General features: G+C 28.9%; 1 protein-coding gene across 4 annotated transcripts in view; it reads left to right on the top strand.

Moving 5' to 3' along the window:
• LOC132920651 (probable G-protein coupled receptor Mth-like 3) overlaps window positions 1-15,456 on the top strand; it is a 40,763-nt gene extending 25,307 nt beyond the window's left edge. For all 4 annotated transcript variants that reach the window (XM_060983201.1, XM_060983203.1, XM_060983200.1 and 1 more), the window contains 4 exons: window positions 4,772-4,850; window positions 4,934-5,121; window positions 5,313-5,466; window positions 10,170-15,456. In XM_060983201.1, coding sequence (XP_060839184.1) covers window positions 4,772-4,850; window positions 4,934-5,121; window positions 5,313-5,466; window positions 10,170-10,608 — 860 coding nt within the window. In that variant the 3' untranslated portion in view covers window positions 10,609-15,456. The remainder of the gene's footprint in view (window positions 1-4,771; window positions 4,851-4,933; window positions 5,122-5,312; window positions 5,467-10,169) is intronic.
• The last annotated feature ends 3,677 nt before the right edge of the window (window positions 15,457-19,133 follow it).

Raw genomic sequence — 19,133 nt, 5'->3', positions numbered from 1 at the left:
GCTCATCCATTATTTCAGTAGGTAGTTAATATAAAGTTTACCATTTTCCAATCATTATTTATGTTATGTGCTGTAACTGAAATAGTGAAATATACGGTTCCATTAATCTACTCGTCCAACAGACGGTTGTCAATGCAATGCATTCTAAACTTTTTATTTCACTTTCTACTTTAATTTTTTTTGTTTGGTACCTATTAAATGGTAAATTATTTTTTTTATTATTGTTTTGCTTAGAACTTCATAATTTGTAGTGAGTTACAAAATCCAACACTGTCCACAGTAGATAGTGGGAGCTTATTTTTGACAATACATTTTATAATTCTATCTGTTATAGTCTCTTGTTTTTTGAAAATAACAGATGGAGAAAAAAAACTTTTCAGTAATTTTTGTTTGCTTTGAGATAGTCCTGTATTTTCAGTTTCAGCTTCATTTGAAAAAGATGTTGATGGTGTAGATATTGATGATATATCACTATCTATATGAGGAATGTTGCAATCATAAGGAATTGAATCATCATCATTAACATCATCATCATCGACATCATTAATCATCATCATCATTAATTCAAATAATCTAAAAAATATTATTTAGTTTAGATTATAAAATACTTACTAAAAAAAATATAAAACAATGTATATCATGATATTAATGTTCATGTTATATTATTATAAATTTTAATTCAAATAATAAGTTAGATGGTAATTGGTGTATCATATTTTATTATTTTTATAGGTATCTATATTAAAAAAATATTTTTGTATGAACATCCAAACTATTCCAAACTGTACATAATTGTAAAGGATATTGTAAGTTAAACATAATAAATATTTTAAAACATATCAATTGCATGGGTAATATTAAAAACTTTATATTTTATTGAATTAAAGTAGATTAAAATTTGTTCGGGTTTTAGTGGTGTATCAGTTACTATAATATAAGGCGGTATCAGTAATTTTTATTTTTTAAACCTAATAAATAGTTTTCAGATTCACTGATTGAAGTATTAAAAACAAAACTCTTTTATAAATCCTTTATAGAATACCTATTTTGTTATATTGTTCTTTCAGCTGTCATCTTTTGTAACTTTGGCGATGTTGGTACAAATAACAAACTTAGTGGGTGAAAAAGTGTACAGTCTTTAGTCTTTACCATCTAAATAATAATTTACAGTTTGAATTAATTTTTAGAATGACATAATAAAATTGAGTGTTTGAAATTTGTATTATCTACCTACTTTGTGTAAGATTATTTGTAGTTTTGAGTTTTTGAAGTAGGTAACAATTTCCCATCTTTGTTTTTTATAGTTTTATGTATTGTTTTACTAATTTGTAGAATATTATTGTACGATTTTGTGAATTCTTCACATAAATCTGAAACGATTGATGACGATATAATCCATTGAAAACAATATCAACCTAATTCATAAAATAAAATTAATTTTATAATTTTAAATAATAAATATATTTAATAAATATTTTTAACTCACAAGTTTATAACCTAATAGCATAGAATATTTTTTCTATTCCTCTGATATTTCTATCATCGTTGAATTAATTTCTTTTATCTTATTCAGCCTGTACTGCAGAGTGGTAGACCAATGAGTAAGTAAATTTGGAAATGAAATTTCATTATCCTATTTTAATATTTTATTATGTCCAACAAATAACTGATGTCAGTTTTTATTACTATTAAACAAATTAAAAAAATTAAACATTAAGTTATCAAAATGTTTATTTATATTTCATATATAATTTATATCACTAATTTAAATTTCCTGTTATTTTACAAATAGTTTAGTGTAAGTTTATTTACCAAAAGAATCATTTCTTTTCGCGAATTTGTCAATACAGTAAACAGAAAGAATTATTAGATTTAATGGGATGTGTTTATAGCCCACTAGTTTTAAGAGCACATATACAATTATAAAATTTAGCATACAGTTTTCCTCATAGTGAATTATTATGTTAACTATAATAAAAACATATACATTGAAACATAAAAATTGTACGTACCTACTTACTAATATTAGTATTATTATTATTATTATATTTTATAGGTACACAAAAAAATATTTTCAAATGCAATGTTTTCGGTAAAAATTAATTCAACCTATTGCATTTAATAGCATTATTAACACAAAACTTAAAATATATTTTTTTATAAACTGATAGACCGTCTGCTCAGAATCGTTTTTCGTATATAACGATATATCATTGAATTAAAATTTAAAATATCTATCAGTGTGGGACTTGGGTCATTCAATAGGTACTTATTTCACAGCAGAGCAGTGCCCACTTGACCTATTTTTTTGTTTAAAAAAATGTTATTTATTGTATAATAAAATATATTGTTGTTATTATTATTAGGTAAATTATTCGAATCTCTTTTAAAAATTATTTATTTGTGAAATAAACTAATTGATCCTCATGAATATTAAATTTGTTTAATACAAACATGCAATTTCATTAAAAACTGAAGTTTGTGGTAAAATAATAAAAATTTTAATAATAATAGATTTATAGGATATAATTTAAGACGTCATATATTATAGGTAATGTATAAAATCATGACGTTGACAAATAGTATTAATTGTATAAGATAGGAGTGAAAAAGTTATAATTTTTGGATCAAAGCGTTTAACTGATATTGATTAGCTTTGAAACATTGAAACCCACAGACGATTAATACATAAATCAATTTAACATTCATAATAATGTATGTTAAATATTATGTGTAATTTGAAATGCTTTCGAGTTTCGATATTAAATATTATGTGATATTATTAATTTTAAGAATATCCGTTTGCCTATTGTTTGTGTGCAGAATTTATTTTATTTCATAATATTGCAATAAGATTTATTTTTAATGTTTTGTAATAAACTTAAAAGTTTTAAAAAAATAATGTTTTGGTTGTAGGTATTTTAGAAACACTATTCATTTATTACATTTAAATGCTACATGATGAAACAAGTAAATAATACGCGTCTCATATTATAACAATTTGAAAGTAGGTACCTATTTAATCTTAAAATAATGATGTGATAATAATAATTTTTATGTTTATCCACAATGATTTGGCGCACAAGTGTATGGTTTACCGCGGTTGCGGTGTAGGTTTTACCAACCGGACCGGTACGCTTGCCGACTAAATATCGTTGTCGGTCGGACTCCGCGGATCGAAGGTTTTGGAGGCTAGACAGGCATGGAGGTAAATAAATCGTAACAAGTATTTTTGCGTCGAAAGTCGATTTATTGTCGTAATAAGACTAGTTGGACGTAAGTAAGATCGCGTGCGACTAGGCGTACGATTGTTGCCTTTTCGTCGGGCGCTCGATGCTCGGGCGTGCGGTGTTTGCGTCGGGGCGCACGCGAGTCCGTATCGTAATTCGTGAGCGGTTGTGCGAGGGCGCGAAGGCCGTAGAGTTCGGGTCGCGGACCGGGGACGTCGTGGACGTGTTGGTTGGTCGACGGGACGAGAGCGTGTCGAAGCCAGAGGTTTTCGGCTTGAAAGTGCTCGTTCGTCGCGAGATGTAACGGGACCGTGCACGTCGTAGCGCGGAACGTCGGGTTCGGGTCGGCGGTTAAAAGTTCGGTCGGACAGTCGCGGACGTGGCTCGGTCGAACGTCGTGAGCAAAGAGAAAGAGCTTTACGTCGCGACAGGCGTCGAAGCCTTCGCCTGACGGTTTGGCGCGGAGTAGGGGCGCGATCGCTGCGTCGCGTAGATAAAAACATATATAAAATTATTAAAATTCACAATGGTCGCATACACGTAAAAGTATAAAAACGAATATAATTCAAAATAACCGTGAACGAATATAAAATAGAAAAAGGTATAATTCACGTATCAAAAGCGGTAACGTCACTTTAACGTCATTTTAATGTCAATAATTTATTTTTTTAAATTAAAATGTGATAATAATACAACTATGACAAACATGACTATATTATAATTAATTATATTTATTTTATTAATAAAAGCCAATGTTTGTGTATACGACATATTATGCTCGTGTGTAAACGATCCACAGTCGAGTCAAATCACGGCAACGTCGTGTAGAATCATCTATGACTAATAAAATATATAGAAAGTCAACGGCCTAAAACAGATGCTGGGATAATCCTTATGCTACTTCATAGTTTTCGAATGATGTTCATAACATTTTTGTCAATATTTTCAGCAAAATCTCTAATGCCGTGCCCTACTTTTTATAATTTATTTTTTACTTTTCAATACATACATGTAGAATATAGCTAACCATATATTTTTATTTATATATTATTACAGGAAATAAAATAATTATTATGATTGGATATCATTTTAGACCTGTATTTTTTATTTGGTGAAAACAACTCAAATAACAGTATAAAAAATCTGTACCATTTAAATTTAACAAAGTTTTATTTTAGCATTTTATTTGTCACGGGCAACGCCTTTCATGCCGTCTTACAAGATCATCTAGCACACTCGTATGCAATAATATGCATACAATTACAATATTTCGAAGTTAAATCTTATTATCAACACATTTTGATTCAGATAAATTACTATTATCTCAATTATTTTAAAACACATAAACATAAATGAAAAATTACTTCTCTAATGAGTAATGTCTAATATGTACTATAATATTATTATGTGTATAATAGGTAGGTACTTATTGTTTTTCTGATGAAATAATTGAGGCGAAGGAAGATATTGCATAATAATTTTTTTAAATACCTACATTTAATGTTTCGTAAACATGTCAATTGATACATTTTTTCTTTTAGGTTTCGTCATACAATTTTCATTTCTTGCGGCATTTTTCTGGCTCAACGTTATGTGTGCGGACATTGCGTGGACATTTAGGTTGGTAACATTTTTAATATAATTATACAAAAATGCGAATAGCATTATTAATAAATTACACACTAATGTACGTTTTATTACAGCGGATTCAGACTACTTTTGTCGTCGAATAAAATTGAAAACGAGAAGAAAAAATATGTCATTTATTCAGCTTATGCGTGGGGCTGTAGCATCGGAATCACAATACTAACAGCTATGGCCGAATTCACCAAATTATTCGGTGATAGTAGTTATAAACCAAATTTTGGCAATTATGATTGTTGGTTTTCTAGTAAGTAATAAGCATGACAATATTTAGCATTTATTTCTATTCATGTATAATAAATAACTTAACTAAGTAACTAACACAATCCGATCAATCCGATTCAAAAAAAAATTAACTCAGTCGAAAAGTATAAATTTTTGTTGATAAAAATAGATATAAAATATAGTGTTTGTTGTTAACTAACATTTTTTTTTCAGATAAATTATCAGTTGGTGTATTCTTTTATTTACCTATTGGGTTACTTCTATCAACCAATTTCATACTGTTCTTATTCACTGCTTTTAGAATTGTATTCATCCGAAGGGGTACGTCAAAAGTATTGAATCGTCAAAATAATCACAATGATATGAGGTAAGTAAGAATGTAAAATTGTTATAGTTTATATTTAAAAAAATAGCTGTGTATAGTGTAATGGGGCAGAAAAAATCTAACTAAAAATATTATTCTATTTAGTAAAAATAATTGGTATTGCGCGGATCAACGCAGTCATAAAATTTAACATTATTAACAATTAAAATTACGAATAATTATAAGTTTATTACGTTGAGGTTGGTCGTTAATCACAATATGAATATTATTTATGGATAAATGTATTGCATACTATTTGTACGGAGAAAATACGAAAACCAATAATAATTATAATAACATAATTTTTTTAATCGTGAAATTGTACTGATTTAATATACATATAGTTGTTAGATTTAATTTATAACCCAGTGGACATAATATATAAATAGTCTTTTGCTTGCACTTGGTTTTATACGATGTATAATATATTTTATGTTAATTTATGTATAGGACCATCAATTATTTAAACAAGGCATTTTTTGTTCACTGTTATTAAAAACATATTTGACTTACTGATAACTACATAAAACGACTCCACATTGTATTTTACTACACACTACTTTATTACTATTCGAATTAAAACACGTTTTTTAAGCAGGTACCAGCCTAATTGTACACACGTCAAACTTCATCGTATATAATAATGTGTCTGTTTAAGTAGCTGGACTACAATGTCGGTTATCATTTAAAATACAAAACTCAAAATCCAGATTTTACACGCATAGATACTAAACAAAACTCAATAAATGATTTAAAATAAATAATGATATTATTTCAGTTCAATCGATTACATAATAATAATAATAATAATGTCAAAAAATATTTTGTATTTATTCTACATAATTTTGTAATAAAATCTTGTACGACGTGCCTAAAATATAATAATCTTTCAGTATATTGCTTGTGCGTTATACATTTCATATGTCGGCCATATGTTGGATGTCGTATAGTACATTATATTATTATTCTATAGTATATTATGAATTTAAAGATTTAAGCCGGGTCGGTTTTAGTTCGACCGTATTTACAATATTTTTTTCAGGTGGCTAAAATGTGGTGTATCGATGTGTGCGATCGTCCGCAGGGTGTTCAATGTGGCGGTGTTAGTAACAATGGTTTGAGAATAAAGAGGGTTCGCTCAGCGTGCACGTTTTTAGTATATTGTCAATAAGGTCAAATTTCTTAAACACTATTATAAACCAAAAATCTAAGAAAATATACCGATAATGCCACTGCAAACAATATATCATTCCAAGGATGGGACCGGTTGTAGACGCTTTCGAACACCAAAAAATATACCCTCTATAATCTCAATAACAATATATTATCTACCCTTGTCAAACCGACTCGCCATGCTGTCGCCCGTCTGTGTGTCGCCACATAAGTACCTTTGACCCACCTATACATATACATTAATTTAATCACAGACATCTTTAAAGAAACTAACATTTAATAATAATAAAAGAAAAAAATACATTATTGCTTCGAATAAACGTGTTCAGAAAAGAATTCAGTGAATAGGTTATCGTATATCAAATGTACAAGCAATCTCCAAAAAGCATTCCGATTCTTTCATTGTGGCTTAATATATTTTTAATTTATTTCAATAGAAGAAAAAAATATATACCTTTGAAAACTACAATATGGTACTTTTTTGTTATCTGACCGGATGAACGTCTGTCGTACTTTGTACTATCGATTATGTACATCGTTACAAAACGTTCAAACAAGAGAAACTAATAATTAAAATAATGTTTAAAATTAATATTATAGTATAATAGTTAATAGTTAATATTTATTTTATTAACTAAGCAAGAATAAATACAAAAATATAGACAATTTCCTAAAGGTCATTAGATGTCACACTGGTTTTATTTATTTTAACGATAAGTATTTGTTGTAAAAATGTAATGCTAGTATTAAATATTGTGGCTAATGAGTAATGACTCATTTCTTATACTTGGAATATACTATAATAATAATAGCTCACTAGCTGGTACAGATATTCTAAAAGAAATTTAAACGAGTACTTATATTTCTATGAGCAGTGTACAAGAATAGCTAGGAAACATAATAAATATCACCAATAATCGCTCATACATAAAAAGAAAAACCGAAATTGAAAATTGTATAAATAAATATAAAAATAATAATACTAGTAGATAAGATTTTTTTAAATTTGTTAGTCATTATTATAAAACATAATAACTCTACTATACTATTCATACTAATTTTCTTTTTTGACTAATTACATAGTACCTATGCTGCTAACAATTATAATTATTATATTATTCATATTATTTTTACAAATTTTATCGATCATTTTATACTATTTTTTTTATTATATGCATTTTTTTAAGTTAAAAAATACAATACCTACATATCTTTATATGAAAATATTATTTAATTTATCATTTTACATTATATTTTATTTTTTTGAAAAATTGCAATGTATATTGCTAATAATTATTGTATTTATCCTTTTATTATAAATATTATTATTATTTAACTTTTTTACCAATTTATCTTATCTATTTTATGGAATGGTATTATATACCTATTATAATCATGTATATAATATGTGAGGGCAACTCATACATTTAGTTAGGGGCAACTGGTGAATTTTGCTGTAGGTAATTTGGGAAGAATTGGTATAAAAAAAGGTACTTTTGAGGGTAACTGGTACACGCAACACGCTCGGTAAAATAATACAAAATACAAGGAAAAAAAGTAATAATACAAAATAGAACAGCTATTATAGAATTTTAAAGTTAAGTTTTGCCGTTGACGACAGTAGTTATTATTTGTTCAAAACATATACACCAACAGCGAAGTTTTAATTTATTATCAAAATAAAAGTTAAAAGCAAGGCTGTTTATTTATTTTTTGTTGATCAGTATAATAATTTATTTAGATTTAGTTATAGTTATTCATCAAAATTAGATTTTGATTATTATCTATGTTAGCAGCTTCGAGTGCATTAAATTTAACACACGATTCAGTATAGGTAATATTACTGAAACAATGCTTTAGCCAGGATTTTTTTCAGTTGCGGAGGGGTTAATTTTTGAAGGCCAATTATGACAAAAAATTAAGTTTGCACTGTATTTCTGGCAATATAATTCACATAATTATACATATTATCACATCAAGATCAAGTAAGTGTGGAAAGAGTGGTGTTGCTTTATCATCACAAACGGTAATAAAATTAATAAAATTATTGTCGTTTGACATTTCGGGGGCTTGTGCCTGGTTTTCCTCCTGAATACGGCACTGCTGCCTATTGCAGTTAGCGTTAAGACATGTCTCAGTTAATGATAAATTTTAATTTGCACAACGCTCACAACGCATCGTAGTATGTTCCAAAAATAACTCAGCGCTCAATCTATCCTAAAAGGTTTTTACACAGGACTCGGTTTGTACGCAGCCAATATTTTTATGCATTTTATGTGGCCGATTACAATATTATAGAAGCTATTTGAATTAGGCATCTCTGTACGCCTTGTAAGTATGTATTATGTACTTACAGAAGCATAATGTAATGATCATATATATATATATATATATATAGGACACGTTATATACATCATATAATATATAATATATAAAATACGCAGTACACACAGATACACACCAATTACACAAAAGGAAATCTTGCTTTCAGATATTGGCGCCAAAAAGATATAATATGATTAATGCGCGTATACAATGTACATGTACCTGTCCTACCTATATAACAAAACACAAAACACGATCTACCCTCGGCGTCGGCCGAGTCTGCCGCCACACAAGTATGTCCCATCTATTATATACAGGTATACGTTTGTATTTATTTAGTCGTGGACATTTCAAAGAAACATCAACACAATACACAAAACATCCATGAACAATTACACGGATTCGGCATTATAGGGACACAGATTTGTGTGTGCGTCGGGGCTTATCGTTATTTCTGTAAAAGCGATTTCAAAAACATTTCGAACCATCTATTGTGGCTTAGTATTTTTTTTCGTCCTTACACTCACAAAACGAAATTATTTAACTCAGTCTTTGAATATTATACTTTTAAAACTCGCTTGTTATAAAATACATATTTATTTTTAGAGTACCTATATATTTTAAAAGGTTAAGATGACATTGAACATCATGTATTGTATCGTTTATTTATCTCCGGCTTAATACTTAACACGTCATAATAATATACCAGAATTTACAATCGGAATAATATATTTTAAAATGTTATTTTTATAATATCAGAGTATAATTTGATCTAAACAGAAATTTAAAGGTATGAATATTATTTAGTGGCGGAAGGCTCTCGTCGGTTTTTTGATATTTTTATTTTGTTGCTAGTTATGCGAGTATTAAGAAAAACGTATGATTTTAAAATGCTTATAACTTTTTATATTACTATAGTGTAAATGTAAAAAAAGCCTATGTTGCAGCTAAATAGGTAATATTTTTACCAAAAAGAGAAAACACACATAGTACCTAAAATAGTTTATACATATTATGTACATTATTATACGAAATATAATAATTATATATTATATAAATATAATATTTTCATCAATCGAAACCGGGTGGCAGTGACAAATTTATCCGAAGGCCTCCCCATGTCGCGCCCCTCCCCTTTAAGCGCGCCACCATAGGCGTAGTAAGTCTTTGATTCGTCATCGTCATTATAATATGTGTCTTGTTCGCAGGTTGTCGCTGTACTTAAAGCTGTTCTGCCTGATGGGCGTGACTTTCGTTTTCGAAGTGATCTCGTGGGCGGTGGAGGCGCCCGCTTACTACTGGTACGCGACGGACGCGATCAACTCGCTCCGCGGCGTGTTCGTGTTCTTCATATTCTGCTGGAAGCGGTCGGTGCTCAACCTGCTGCTGGCCCGGGCGCCCGAGCCGGCCCGCGAACGGTTTGTCCGGGCGTTCGGCGTCCGCGAACCGCACAGGTACCCGAGTTTCTCGTCGTCGTGCCAGCCCAACACCTTCGGTACCGCCGCCAACGCCAGCACACGGACCCACAGCGGCGGTGCGACGTCCGCGCACACGGCGGTCAGCGGGGGATTGCAGTTGTCGCAGTTCGGCAGTTCGGCGTCCGTCGCGGCGACGGCGGCCAGGAGGAATTCGTCCGGACGACCGTGACGGCACGACCGCCAACTATAACTTTTATAGATAATATTATTATTATTATTATTATTATAGAGATGACTCGTCGTCACGACACAATTTTCGGGCCGTGTGGGTGGGGGGGGGGGGGGTGTACGGGACGTTTATTTACAGCGCATAGTTGATGTATACACACGGATGGAACGTACATCGTATTCGTGGACGGGGTCGAAGAGCGTATAATATTATATAAATGTATTATATACCTACTAGTTGCCACCGTGCACAAAACGGTTGCGTACGATCGAAGTTGTCGTATCATCACCACTGCAGATATAACAATATTCGCACTGCGATAATATTAAATTAATATTACAGAGCTATAACTTAAAAACACAATATCATGACAAATTATAGTTAAATTATATTATATAATATTACAACGATAATGAAAAAAGAAATAATAATAATAAAATCAATCGAATTCGACATATTTAGCAGACAGCGGGTTGATTAAATGTTTTATTCGTCATAAACCACATTATACAACCATAATGGTAACTAGTAGACTTCATATTCGATCAAAATACCTAATATCAGTGGCGACTCGTGGAGTTTGCGTAAGAGGGTACACAAACACATTTCAGATATGCAATTTGTCTATAAAATTGTTTTATACACTTATCAAAAATAATATACTAAATAATACACAACAAATTAGTGAACCGCAAAATTATCAAATCGTTAACAGGTACACCATTTTTTGTCATTACCAATACAGCAACAACAACCTTTTTTTTAAATTGTTTTCAAAATGCCAACTATGTTGTGCATAGTAACTAGTTATAGTTTTACTACAAATATAAATATATATATTATACTTTTTTGGGGTGTTTACGCACTCCAGCGCACTATGTAACACGAGCCGCTACTGCGTGTATATTAATTAAAGGATTGTCTTATACTCTTATTAATGTATAATATGCTATCTGTGGTACAATGGTAGAGTTAGGTTGCATGAGCTAAGATATATTATGTGGATAGCATTAGTCGTGTGCTCGTGTAGCTAAAAAGTGAAATCCACTAGTAAAATTTCGCATGTAAATACTTTTAGATTTAGAGAAACGTTATTAATTCTCATCACGAGCCCTCTATTATCTTAGTTTATGGCCACTGATCAGAGGGTGATGGGACTTTGCACCTCTACAGGTAGTCAAAAATAATGTTTGTAATTTGTACCATTACAGGTAGTCGAAAACTATGTTTGCAATTTAAAATGAGTATTTATGTATTTGACAATTTCGTTGGTATTCACATTGACGTCGAGATTCGATGAAAAAGTTAGTGAAATAGTCACTCAAAATTTAAAATAATATATCTTGTGTTCTTAGCCTTTCTTATTTCATATCTTATATTCTAATACTAAACCATGTGAGTATTATAAACGTATAAAATATTTGATTTTGGTGTAAGTTGCAATTCATCATAGTTTCAATATCTGAGACGATGAAAATTATAAACGAATGTTGATACAAAGTACCTACGTAATATATTATGTTCTATATAGTTCGGATTAATTTTAGTGAAAATCGATTACAGTCCTAACCTACCGGTATAGGTCAGATAGGAGGGCGGTACGTTAGACGCGATCGACGTTAACGTGTATAAGGGTCGAAGAAACAGGTCTACAACCGACAGCCCTCCACCACCACTCATTCCATAAGAAATTTATGGTATACGGCTTGCAACGATTATTCCGCAGTATAATAAAACATTTAATATATATCTATAATAATCTGACCCCAGAAGCCAATTATATTCTATACGCATACTCCAGTCACCAGACCCTGCAGGTCGTATATTATAAAAATATATTATTAACTGAAATAGCTATCTTATGGTACTTATTTTTTTCTGTAAAATGCGATAGAAATCATTTTTTTCTCTCTTCAGCCCCGATTCACGTGCGTATTTAACCGCCTCTCGGGTGGGTCCGTCCGCTCCGTACTTCATACCCACTGCACCGGACCGTCATCAACTGTCGCCTGTGTCATTACACAATGTCTCCGGTCGGTCGGGGCATTAAAATAAAATGTTTAATATCTACTGCGTCTTATTTAATACGATCCATGTATAATGCGCTTTTCAAAAATTTCCTTGAATTGTCGATTTATTGTTATTTTTGTTCAAGTAGGTTTCTAAATATTCTACACGATACGGTCGTCTGCAGGGGGTTATCCGTCCGACCCAACCAATTTTGAAGATCGGCACGTAGTTCATGAACCGGTACGACCCATGTCGACGATTTGTATGACTTGTGTGCGTATGGTGCTATTCTTATAGTTTTTTCATATATTGATTTATTATTATTCTGTATAAAAGGACTTTCTTTTTTTCTTGAAAATCTTTAAAACACGATTTCTGAACACCATTAAAATGACCACCCCTACGAGATCGTAAATATTTTACACTTGACAACGGTAAGACGTGTTCCAGACGTGAATCGTTTGTATTGTGTGTTATTGTAACAACACTTGTTGAACAATTCTCTTTTTCATTTATTGTGACCTAAAGGCACGTATTATAAACACCCTCAATGTATTTTATAAAATAGATGTTTTGTTTGGCCACCCTCTACGGAGGACACATGTTGCCCACACCAGCATGATGCAATACGTAGCAACTATTTCATCATCTTCTGATTTTTTTTCCACGTTTTATGAATATAATTCTAATTCTACCATATATATTTTAAGGCATAAACTCGATATTCCAATTAAATATATAACTTACTTGCGTTATGTTAAGGTGATATCTGATACTTCTTTTAAATGTGTCCTCTGCAGCATGTCAGCGTCCAAATGACTAAGACATTAGGTTACAGAAAAATCAAAATATATCGGAAATTTCAATCATTTTTGAGGTCCTGCTCCGCTTCACTATAATAAGTTAAATCATTCATAACGAGAAATCGACATTGCAGATGAATCCATTGACGTTTTTCATGTCACTAGTTATATGGAAATACAAAGTTTTTTATCAGTAAAAATCAATTTTTTATAAAGTTTTACGGACGTTGAAATAAGGAAATATTATCCTATACATTTCGAAAATATATACCTACACTTGTTTACGTAATATAGGTACGTAATTTATCGATATTTAAAACTATCCAAAAATGTATCGGAACAATTATTATCATATGAATATTGAATATAAAGTATATTATAGGAAGCCTCGAATAACGATATTCCCACGTCAAGAATGTCCATTATCTGTATACACTATACATATATCTGATGATTCATTATCAACGTCAATAGGTTATGATTATTGTTGAAAAAAATCAGTAAAATAAATAACTGAACCGTAGTAATATAAAAACTAATGGGATATACGTGTATATGATCTGACAACAGGATAATGAAAGAATCTCATTATTTTTTTTCTCTTATTATCGCATATGATTATAAATTTCAGAGACTTGTCATGTAGTTCGACCCTCGTTTGGTGAAGTACTTCATCAAATACAATTGTAATTGTTATTCTCGGAATACCAGATTATCAGTCGCCTATAGAATTTACTTATTGTGTGTAGCTACTGCAGCTAAACGAATATTGCATTATGTCTATACCGATAGTTAGTTTTACCGCTTAGTTCTGTCTCCCGTGTGACCAATCGTCACCACGAAAAAAGTTTTATTTTATATATTTTATAATAATACGAATAAAATAAATAATACGTTATACCTTCATATGAATACATAACTACTTCTGTAAATTATTATAATTAAAATTTATTATTATTATTATTATTATGCTTGAACAATCGATAATTTATAATACATCGCATATAAATCCTTTTTTTTGTATAAAATATCTTAATCATTAAAATCATTATATTATCGTGCTATATTGTATCATTATAATATTATACACATTAAATATGTCTTATATCTTAAATATGTCTATAGTCTATATATCTTTTAGACGCTGTCTAGTCGTCCCACTTCATCATCAGCCATCACGTTCACTTACCTAAACATATATAATGTTGATCTCGGGTAAATTGATTTTTTTGACTTTCAAAAAATAATGAGACTATATATATATATATTACTATTATTATTATTATTATTATTATTATTATTATTACGTCGTTGTATTTTTCTTATTATATAATGTATATATTATATAGAATCGCGGATAAAACGATTTTGCTAAACCGTAAATTGAAAATCGTTTTTCGCGCTGTATCTATGTTTTTTAATTTTATTTGTTTTAAAAATATAGTTGTACTTTAAGAATGTAACATCTAAGATATTTTAATAAGAATTGTTCACTTTATTCACCGTCTCCTTTAATAATATTAATTTTAATCATATGCGTAGTTTCCACGTTCACATAATCACATTATATTATATAATCTAGTCACCATTTATGACCAAGCCGAATGTACAAATTAATAATTATTATTGTTTTACGTGCTTTGAACAAATTGTAAACTGAATTTTAAACGTACCTATCTATAGTTTAATTTAATCCTAAACTTAACTTGATTTATATCATACACATTACACCGTAATACGGTTATGTGTTACACCTTATTCGCCGAAGAGATATAGTGAATCAATTTTTGTTTATCTCTTTTGGTTGAATCAGGCAATTTATAAAATATAATCAAGTAGATATACTTTTATTATATGCTTTGAATATATACTATACAATACATAAAATATTAATTGTATTAATAAATATATTAAAAATTAATAATATTATTATATATACATATTGTTGTATGCTGCTGTTAATTATACATATTATTTAATTTATAAAGTTTGTTACGCCACTCCAAATATATAATGATACATTATGATGTAATAATCGATGTTGTTAGTTGTTAGCTTATAATAATATATTAGTGGGCATTTTCAATTTTATACATTACCTATGTGATTATTATATTATTATATTAATCACGATTTTCACGAATATTAATTCTATTTATGTACCAAAATATGTTCAAACTTTGTATTTGCAAAAAAAATAATATTTTATAATCGTTATTGATTTAAATACGTAATAATAATATATATTGTGTATTTTGAACCATGGGCATGAGCTATGTATGTACTTCTGTACAAAAAAATAGAGAGGTAATGAAAATTTCAAAATTGTGAAATTTATTATACTTCAAATAACGGCCAGGCACTGAAATATACCGGAGTTTAATACGAATATATAAAATACCGACTAGTTAGTTGTTGTGGCGTTAATGCGTCGAACAAAAATTAGCAGTGGCGCGGAATCGCCTGGGTAAATATACTGCAGCTGTTAAACTATACGTGATAATACGAATTACTAATTAGCATGCTTATAAAATTATAAAAAATAATGAAATAACTACATAAGTCGTTTGGTAATGAATTAAATTTAATATGTTGTAATAAAAAGTCATATATTAATGACTAATGAGTAATAATAATGATTATTTTACAATGTATGATTTAAAAAAAATTGTTATGTCTTACCAGTTATCACATTTTAGTATAGTAATAATGATTTGATTCTCAACTTTGATGGTGGTCTCATTATTCTATTCTGTGGTGGTGTACTGGTGTCTGGTAATAAATTGAAACTAGATAGTTAGATTGATGAGTAATATTTACAAGGGGTTATCAGAATCAGATTGAACACAATTTCATTGAAAATATGTTTGAATTTGAACATAAGTAGGTACCTATCATTAAGTAGTAAATTATAATTATTTTATTTTAACTATATTTTATATTATGATATAATTCTTTATAAGCATATGAATATTTGATATGATAGACACATTTAAAAAATTTCAAATTAAATAATATCAAATAAAATATAATGTAATTTATACACAATACATACCTTTTACACTTGTAGATTTTAATTTAATTTGAATTACAAAATAATATTTTTTGTTGTAATGTGAATATTATTTATTTTGAATTATTTTATACTTTAACCCAATTGTATTATATTCAAATAATTATGGCAAGGGTAATTTGTTTTAAGTTTGTTGTACAATCAACGGTTATTGCTTAGTACCTTGCTGTTTTAATAATATACTCACTAGTCTAGTTATACCTATCATACCTACTGTATACACACATATGTGTACATAAACCAACAGAAGACTAATAATTGTATCCAGTTCATCTCAAATATAAAAACAATATAAATCAAATGTTTGATTTTATCAATAAGTGTAAATAGTTAAATTACAACTCATAAAAAAAATATTGTTGACTATAGATAGTGGCACTAGTGAAAGAACCAGGTTATACATTATAATATATTAATTATATTATATAATGTAATTCATATAGAGCCATAAAAATAGTTATAACTGAATGTTATTGAACTAAAGTTAGTAAATGGCTGAAAGTAAGAAACTTACTTAGATTAGGTACAAATTATTGAAGAATTTAATATTTATTTACAATTTTTTTATTAAACAATTATTTTTATTATTATTTTGTATGGATTAGTGATTTCTTATTAATTATTAAAAATAAATACTAGGCAAATTAATTAATTGTATTTATAAGATTTTTAATGTATTGTAATGAAAAACAAAGATTACATTTGTTAGATTTTAATACTACTTTAGTATAGGCACGGCGCCAGGGGGGCCATATTTTACCTATACTTGTCTTGTCTTGAATCTAGATGTGTGTTGATTTGGACATTTTTTTTTATAAAATTATCTTCTCGGAAACGTATGAGTTTGGAAATTAAACCGACGATAAATACTTTGTACCTAATCGTATTTAATTGAAGCGTATTTTGTCGAAGTATTGTATTAGTTTAGAAACGTATTCAGACTTATACCAACAATGGCAACAATAAATATCGTATTGAACATTGATCTATGACCATCTTATCGATACAAATTGTAATAATGTGTTTGAACCGGATGTTGCTATTAATATATATATATATATAAATATATTATACATACCTAATTAAAATACTATTTACTTACTTTAATGCGATCAATTAAACACAGTGATTAGCTATTAGTATTAATTATAAAAATATTATACATATAACCTACAATCGATGATAAATCGATATAAATTATAGAAATAACTCTTGTCAATTAATATTAAAGTATGTGATAATGTTTAAAAATAATGGATAAGAAAATAATTTAAATTTAATAACTTTACGTGCGGTTTAGGTATATTTTTATTCAATAGAATAGATTTTATTTTAGTTCGCTTAAAAGACAGACCAACATTTGGTAAAAAGTCGTTGATTATAATTTATATTATTAGGTAGGTACCTATTAATTATAATTATATTTTTCTATCCGCATAATTCTCATCTTACGTATCATTGCATGTTTCTTCAAATAGAAATGTTTAACAATATTAAATAGAAGACAAAAGTTACAACCAATTAACTAATATGGCTATATGGTTGGTCGAGTGTCAACTCGATGAAGATATTTTAATAATATTCTTATAATATTGACCGAACCCAGTTTTTTTTTTATATTATGTGTGAATTCGGTGGCCGTATATCACACATTAATTATTAATATAGGTGCTATGGTATCCTAATCACATCACATAATATGTAAAATATTGAAATTTAAATAATTTATAAATATATAAACATTTAGACTATTTACTTATTTTATAATAAATTCCCATAGAAAAAGCTGTCGAATACTTTCATATTTGTTTTTAATGCCGTAAACTGTATAGCGATTACGCGCGTGTGACGATAGTCAACGACTATTATTTACTCTGGTCACTGCATACGTCGAACAAAATGTTTGTATAATTCTTATCTAGCACAGTTTGCTAATAAAATAAAACATACCAATATTAGTAACTAGTAAGTAGAGGTCATGTTTAGGTCATTTAATTATATTACTATTAGGGTATTTACACTACAATGAAACTATTTTGGTAGGTAATAGAATTATTGAGTGATAAATTCAAAATTAAAAGAAATACAATAGCATTTCAATCTATTACGGTTTCATTGCCAATGCGATCAAGATGTTATAATGATTTACTTATGCAGTTATGCATAATAATAATAATATGATCGAAATCGATTTTGTTTACTTATACAGTTATACGAAACTGGTGCCGTTCAACACAACATTAAACGGATACTTCGGTATATTAGCCATACATTCGGGCATTCCTACTATTCAATTTAAATAATTATTAATATTGTTTTAAATTTTTAAGTTTATTTTGAATGTTGTTTTTTGTCAATTTTTGATAATATTGTTTTAATACTATTACGAGTCATATTTTAAGAGTATACATTTAAATGTATACCTGCGATTTTCGGCGCAAATGACATAATATGACCTTATAAATGTACTTATATAGAATGAGAAATCTGTATGGTTACATTTAAATATTTAATGATTGGGACATATGTCAATATGCGCCGAAAAACACAAGTATGTAAAGAAAAAAATTACGGGATAAAAAAAAGGTGTCTATTGCGCCGAACGATATTTTAGGATGTAATACTTTGTTGTATGTTAA

This window comes from Rhopalosiphum padi, chromosome 2, assembly GCF_020882245.1.
Source record: "Rhopalosiphum padi isolate XX-2018 chromosome 2, ASM2088224v1, whole genome shotgun sequence".
Lineage (NCBI taxonomy): Eukaryota > Metazoa > Arthropoda > Insecta > Hemiptera > Aphididae > Rhopalosiphum > Rhopalosiphum padi.
The sequence above is the reverse complement of the archived record's forward strand: the minus strand, read 5'-3'. Positions and strand labels throughout refer to the sequence as shown.